The sequence below is a fragment of the Orycteropus afer genome, unplaced genomic scaffold (genome assembly GCF_000298275.1).
Source record: "Orycteropus afer afer isolate SDZICR_OR568_19922 unplaced genomic scaffold, OryAfe1.0 scaffold00043, whole genome shotgun sequence".
In the NCBI taxonomy this organism is placed as follows: Eukaryota; Metazoa; Chordata; class Mammalia; order Tubulidentata; family Orycteropodidae; genus Orycteropus; species Orycteropus afer.
The window spans coordinates 16235521-16243152 of NW_006921630.1; the positions used below are offsets into that span (position 1 = coordinate 16235521).

The window sequence follows — 7632 nt, forward strand, 5'->3', positions numbered from 1 at the left end:
GGGTTTGAACCACCAGCCGTCTGGTTAGCAGGCAAGTGTCTTAGCCACTATGCTACTAGAGCTCCCTGTACTATTTAAATAGGAAAGCCCTTACTGATAAGATGGTATTTCACCAAACACTTGAAAAGATTGAAGGACACAAACATAATTATCTGAGAGGAAACTATTCCAAGACAGAGAGAGAATACTAAGGGCAAAGTCCTTGAGGCATTTTGGCTCAAATTCTGTGACCAATAGGAAAATAGAGAAAGATAAGAACAGAAAAGTAATGAAGAGCCAGACCACAATGCCTTGTAGACAAGTTATCCTTTATTCTCAGTATAATGAGAATTCACTGAAAAGTTTTGAACATAAGAGTTACATAATCTGACTTAAGCTTTCAAAATTGGCTTCTGTGTTGGGGGCAGATTTAGAGAAGGTCCAGATATGAAGGTGCTATAATGGTCCAGGAGAGAGATGTTGGTTGCTTCAACCAAGGTGGTAGCAGGATTTGCTGAAATCAGATATGAAGTGTGAGGGAAAGAGATGAGTCAAAGATGAACCTAAGATCTTGGAAGAGGTCACTAGGAAAGTGGGTTTAGATAGAAAGTGAAGAGATTTGAGAATTAAGGCTTAAGAGTATTGCTACATTTAAAGGTTAGGGCTTTGGGAATGTCATGGCCCTATGGACAAGGGGAAAAAAATATTTCAAAGTAGTTGTTCTTATTAGGTGCCATCAAGTCAGTTCTGATTCATAGCGACCCTATGTCAACAGAATGAAACACTGCTTGGTCTTGTGCCATCCTCATAATGGTTGCCACGCTTGAGTCCAGCATAGCCACTCTGTCAGTCTGTCTTCTTGTGGGTCTTCCCCTTTTTTGCTGACCCTTTACTTTACTAAGGACAATATCCTTCTCCAGGGATGAGTCCCTTCTGACTTTTCTCACTTCTAAGGGGCATTCTGGCTATATTTCTTCCAAGACAGATTTGTTAATTCTTCTAGCAGTCCCTAGTACATTCAATATTCTTTGCCAACACTACAATTCAAATGCATCAATTCTCCTATGATGTTCCCTGTTCATTGTCCAGCTCTCACATGTATGAGGTTATTGAAAATACAATGGCATGGGTTAGGCATACCTTAGTGTTCAAAGTGACATTTTTGCTTATTAACACTTTGAAGAAGTCATTTGTAGCACATTTGCCCAGTGCAATATTTCAAAATAGATACAAGTAAAAATGTGTCAGATTCAAGAAAAGTTGGAACAAAAGTTTTATAAAATATATAAAACTCATTTGGCTATAAAGGGGAATAAAAAATTATAGCTGATAACTGGAGGTGGGTTGCCATCAAAATTTTTTTTTCTTTTTTAAATAGGGAAAATTATACCATTTTGTAAATAGATAGAAATGGTCTAGTAGAAAAAGGTTAATTGGGGAAAATATAGATAAGAGACAGTGCTGGAAGGACTCTTGACTAGACAAAGGGATGATCAGAAGGGACAGAGAACTTAACAAGGGTTAGGATTTTGCTAAGGAGCTCTGGTGGTGTGCCTAAGGCATTTGACTGCTAACCAGAAGGTTGGTGGTTCAAACTCACCATCCACTCTGTGGAGGAAGATGGGATAATCTACTTCTGTAAAGATTTATAACCTCAGAAACCCAATGGGGTTACTATGAGTTGGAATTGACTTGATAGCAATGGGTTTTGTTTTGGAGGATTTTGCCAGGGAAGTACAAAAAATGGAAAGGGTGTAAAGGGCTGAGAACTTAAACAAGGAAGATTATAATGATTGACTTTTCTCTGGGTTAGGAGAGATTGAATTTTTCATAAAAATTTGTAGCATTTTCTGCAAAATTGTCATAAAAGACATGCTTTTTTAAAATTCAATCTGGAATCAGCTGAAAATATTTTTTCTACTTAGATAAATGTGTACTGTTCCTGAGAACATATTTTTTCCGTCAGAAAATGTATAACTAAACCATCACAAACACCTAGCACAAGTATAAAAACTTTATCAGCTACAAGTTCAATGAATAAAAATGATTATTCCAAAGCAACTAGTTTAATCTAATTAAATATTGTTTTGAATATTTTACACTAAATTTTATTGCTGTGTTTTTTAAAAGTCATAAAAAGTATCAGCTGCATAGTCTCTTAAAAGATTTATTAGTGTGTGGATGCTAACATTATTACCATTGAATCACAGCCCCTTAAATCAGACGATCATGTTAACATTGCTGCAAATGGACACACACTTCAAATAAAGGAAGCTCAAATATCAGACACTGGCCGATATACTTGTGTAGCATCTAACATTGCAGGTGAAGATGAACTGGATTTTGATGTAAATATACAAGGTAATACTAATATGTTTTTGTGATAAAAAAGTTATAGGTTCTGTCAAAGCAATGAAAAGAGACTTGGCTTGGCTTATTTTTAAATAGTGGTTTTGTTTTGTTTTGTTTTCTGTTAACAATAATATAAATTTTACTGGAAATCTGAACTCAAGAAATTAACAATGAACAAAATCATCCCATCATTCAGGTTAACCTTTTTGTTATCATTTTAATGTATTTCCTTCTGATATTTCCAAATACATACCCAAAATTGGAACCACATAATACATGCTCTTGTTTACAATAGCTGTCCTTTAACAATATATCATGAAGATTTTTTCATAGCATTAAGCATTGAAGAAAATCATAAACAATTTGGAGTAATCAGACTTAAATTGAGGTATGTAACTTGAGCTAGTTACCTAAATACTTTTAGCCTCAGTTTCCTTGCTTTGAAAATAATGCTTTGTAAAAATGAGGTGAATTCAAAATGATACAAACTATGTAAATCTCTTAGCAAATGCTTAAGATATAAAGACCTGCTATTATTTTATTGATGTTATTATTCTTGCAGTCAATAGTCAAAATTATTTTTAGTAACTATCTTAATTTTTCAGTTGAATGTCCAGATATCTGTTTAACCAGATTTTATTGTTGAATGTCTGACTTGTTTCTAAGTTTCTATTTTATTAACAATGCTTCTCTATTAACTATAGACTTCACTATTAACTATAAACATCTTTATACATAAAACTTTTGTACATCTTTCATTATTTTTGTCAGAGTTAAAATATTACTTTATTTTTCAAAGTTATTATGATAAAATACATGCAACATAAAAATAGTATTTTAACCATTTTTAGGTGTACATTTCAGTGACATTAATTACATCTTCAATATTGTACAGCCATCACTACTATATTTTTTCAAAACTTTTTCATTACCTTAAACAGAAACTCTGTATCCAATAAGTAATAACTCTTTTTTTTACCAGTCCCTGGTGCATCTAATCTACTTTCTCTCTCTTTAAATTTGCTTTATAATTTGTATATATTTACTTCAGATATTTCATATAAATGGAATTATATAGTATTTGTGCTTTTGTATCTGACTTAAATCATTTAACACTATGTTTTCAAGGTTCATCTAAGGTTTCAGAACTTCATCCTTTTTATGGCTGAATAATATTCCATAAAGTATATATCCCACATTTTATTTATCCATTCTTTTGTTGATGGACAATTGGATTGTTTCTGCTTTTTGAGTACTGTGAATAATACTGCAGTGAACACTTATGTAAAAATGTCTGTTTGAGTTTCTATTTTCAGTTTTGGAGGGCTTATATCCAGGAGTGGAGTTACTGAGCCATATGAAAATTCTGTGGTTACTCTTTTGAGGAACTGCTGAATTGTTTTTCATAGCAGCTGCACCATTTTGCATTCCTACCAGCAATACACATGTTTCAATTTCTCCACACTCCGTCAACACATTTGTTATTTTCTCTATTGCTGTTCTTTTCAGTAGTCATCATAGTGGTGTAAAAAAGTATCTCATTGCATCTTTGGTTTTTATTGCTATAATGACTAATGGTATTGAGCATTTTTGATCTGTTTATTGACCATTCTTATATCTTCTTTGGAAAATACCTATTCAAGTCCATTCCCCATATTTTAATTAAGTTATCTTTTTTTTTGAGTTGTATGTTCTTTGTATATTCTAGATACAAGACCCTTATTCAGACATATGATTTGTAAATATTTTCTCCTATTCAGTAGACTGTCTTTTCATTTTCTTGATAACGTCCTTTGAAGCACAAACTTTTTAAATTTTTATTAAGTTCAATTTATCTATTTTTTCCTTTTGTAACTCATGCTTTTAGCTCCATATCTAAGGATCCATTGCCAAATCTAAGACCATAAAGATTTACCTTTATGTTTCCTTCAAGAGTTTTATGCTTTTAACTCAAATTTAGGTCATTGATTCATTGTGAGCTGATATTTGTACAGGGAAACCTGTGAGAGTTAGAATTCAATGAGACTGCCTTGTTTTTCTGAGTCTTGCAAGTTTTCCACCTTGGATACGGTTTAATGTTAGCTCTTTTCTATCACTCATTTTAGTGGAAAATATTTATTTGCATTTTCCTTCTTAAACAGGTTCTTAGATTTCACAGGTTTTATTGTATATGTTTTGAGGTGGGGATCCAACTTCATTCTTTTGCTTTTTATTGTTATTTTTTTTCATTGTTGAAGGCTATATTAGTGTGTTGGTTTAGTAACTTTCCCAAAGTATTTTTGTAAAGACTATTTTTCTCATTTGTGGTCACTGAAGTCTCTGTGTGTTTGGCTTATGTTTTAACAAAGATTTTCTTGAACACCAGGAGCTAAAACACACACACACACACACAAGCAACCCCTCTCCCAGTCTGTGTAGATTAGCTTTGTTCTGAGGCACTCCTTCAATTCTTAGTCAAGCTTACATTGATCCTACAGAGATCAATCCAAGGTGAAAGTTTAGGGTTTTTCAGGTCTTTTTTGAGCATATGTGTTATCCTAGGCATATGTGACTTTCCAAATTTCTTCATATACATGGTGGTTTTGAATCTCCACATTTCCCACAGAAATTCTTCCCCCTCCTTTCCTCCAGGCCTTAGGCAGTCTATAAAATGTCTCAACTATTCTCTTTTGTCCCAAATGAATATAGTGTTTTCCAGCAACATCTGGCACTTTTTCACCATGAGTGAGTTCTAAGGTAAGTAAAACAGAGATGACTGCCCTGCAGCAATTCTTCCGGTACCCTCCAGACAGTTTAGAACAGACAAACACAATAATTGTAAGTAAGGTCTGCTCTGCTCCCTTCCAAATCACAGACGAGGAACTCACACCAGAACTGACAGACTGCCTTTATGACTGCCACTGAGCCAGGGAAGGAACATAGCCCAGACTACTAAAATTGCCTCAAAGCTATCCTACCTTTGTAAGTTTGTTGTTTGGTTTTGTTTTGTTTTGATTCAGCATTCTTTTGATTGCTGCAAACCTATTTTACATAGTTCTGACAAAGTTGATTCTGACAGTTTCTGCTTGTTTTTAATGTTTCTATGGGAGAACAGCAACTTGGAACTACCTACTCCACCATCTTGTGGATGCCATTGATCTGCACATCTTTAATTTTGTGTAACAAGTTTCTAATAGTGGAATTGTTAGCTCAAATGTTATATATATATTTTAATACTTTTGATGTATACACAAATTACCTTTTAGAAAGTTCATTCTTGTTCCATCAGAAAAGTGTGAGAATGGTTTATTATTTTTATTAATAAGTTTGTAAATCCAGATTGCATAAGTTCCTTAGCTATCTTAGTAACACAAATAATTGGGAAATGCTCTCAAATGAGCCAGGACTGTTTCAATAGTTCCTCAATATGAGTTTTTCTTATTACCATATTCCTGTGCCATGCTTATTATAGTAAGGCCTTGTGTGTGGGGTCAGCATGAGTAGCAGATGATCTTGACAGCAGCCAACAACAACAACCTTGAGGATGGACACATTCATCTTCTAAGCACCTCAGCCCTTTCACATGGAGAGCAAAGCCATAAGCCCAGCACTCTAGGCACCACAGTTTTGTTTCTCTTCCACAGGAAAAACAGCACTGACCTCTTGCTTCTTCTTTTATTGGTTAAATGACTTGGGACTAGGGTTGATAGGTGTATAAACACTTGAAACTACTTTCACGTTATGCAATTTATTTTCTTTACAAATCACTTCTGTGAAAATAAAGCCAGGACCTGTGTTTAAAGAATGGACACTGACATTCACACATGACCAAGATTTAATGTGTTTCCTCCATAGTTCCTCCAAGTTTTCAAAAACTCTGGGAAATAGGAAACATGCTTGATACAGGCAGGACTGGTGAAGCCAAGGACGTGATCATCAACAATCCCATTTCTCTTTACTGTGAGACAAATGCCTCTCCTCCTCCTACACTGACATGGTACAAAGATGGACATCCTCTGACCTCGAGTGACAGAGTGTTGATTTTACCAGGTAAGGATTGTTATGACTAGGATAAAAGTCTGATTTTGCCAACTGTATTTCTTTTGACAAATTGATGTCAAGGAGTTCCTGGACATGAAACTTAATTGACAGGCTGCCAAATGCTACTGGTGTCTGGGTAGCTTAGGAATCACTCTATCAACTTAAGAAAGTCCTTTGTTAGAGTCACTCACTGGTGCAGTGGTGAAGGGCACAGTCCTGGGATAAGTTCCCTCCAATGGTCCTGTCTCACTTTAACTCATCATGGCTGTGACTCAGTTGTTTTATCTCAGGTTTCTTCATCTTCCTAAGCTTCTGCTTCCTCTTCTTAAAAATGAGGATAACAATCATAAAACTTATCCAAAAGGGGTATTTAGAGGATTAGATGACATTATGAATATAAAGCACTTGGCACAAAGACTGGCATACAGGAAGTGCTCAATTAAAAAAAAAAAAATCCTTTGGCTTCTCTGTGCCTCTGTTTCCCTAATAGTATGATGTGACAATCAGTTTTGTGTCTATAATTATTAATGACAAATTCTAAAATACATTTTCAAATAGTTGCTACTTTGTTTATTAAATGCATTTATTCTAAATAAATAGTAAAGAATATCACCTTCAAATATTTTAGTAATTACATTGTATACTGATGATAAATGAGATATTTAAATAGCTGTGGAAAAACAGAATAGTGTAAAGACTTCTATTTTATTTTAACAAAATTAAAATATACAAGACTTATCCAAACACATCAGATTGTATACTTAAGGTCAGTGGATTTTACCACATATAAATATTACCTCAGATAAATAAATAATATCTTGAATTTTTTTTTTTTTTTAAGTGAAAAGAGGCTAATCTTTGTTGGTTATCAGGGATGGAAAGGAAAGGGATGAATGATTTCTTGGTACTTAAGAGACAGGTGTTGATTTGGGTGAAGAGAAAGGCAGTATAAAAAGCATATGTGACCAGCACAGTATCACTGAGGAAAAGGAAGACATGGAAAGTGCACAAGAGGTACACACAATAAAGGCAAATACAATTGCATACACAGTACTACATTATCAGTAATAGTAAACACTAATCTATGGGTAGGTACATAGATAGATAGGCAAAACGATAAGGTATGGGTAGGTGAACATGAATATACCCACAACCATAAGTAGGCTGGGCAGATGATATTCTTACATGTTTGTCTGTATGTACTATAAAAATGTCCATATGCAGTATGGGAAATGTAATCAGTGTCACAAAACAAAATGAGTATGAACTGGTGAATGTAAA

General features: G+C 34.2%; 1 protein-coding gene across 1 annotated transcript in view; it reads left to right on the plus strand.

The window, feature by feature from the left end:
• The window catches only part of HMCN1 (hemicentin 1), a 691072-nt gene that overhangs the window by 510727 nt on the left and 172713 nt on the right, over positions 1-7632 (plus strand). The window contains exons 52-53 of the mRNA XM_007937695.2: positions 2190-2340; positions 6166-6360. Of these exons, the coding sequence (XP_007935886.1) occupies positions 2190-2340; positions 6166-6360 (346 nt within the window). The remainder of the gene's footprint in view (positions 1-2189; positions 2341-6165; positions 6361-7632) is intronic.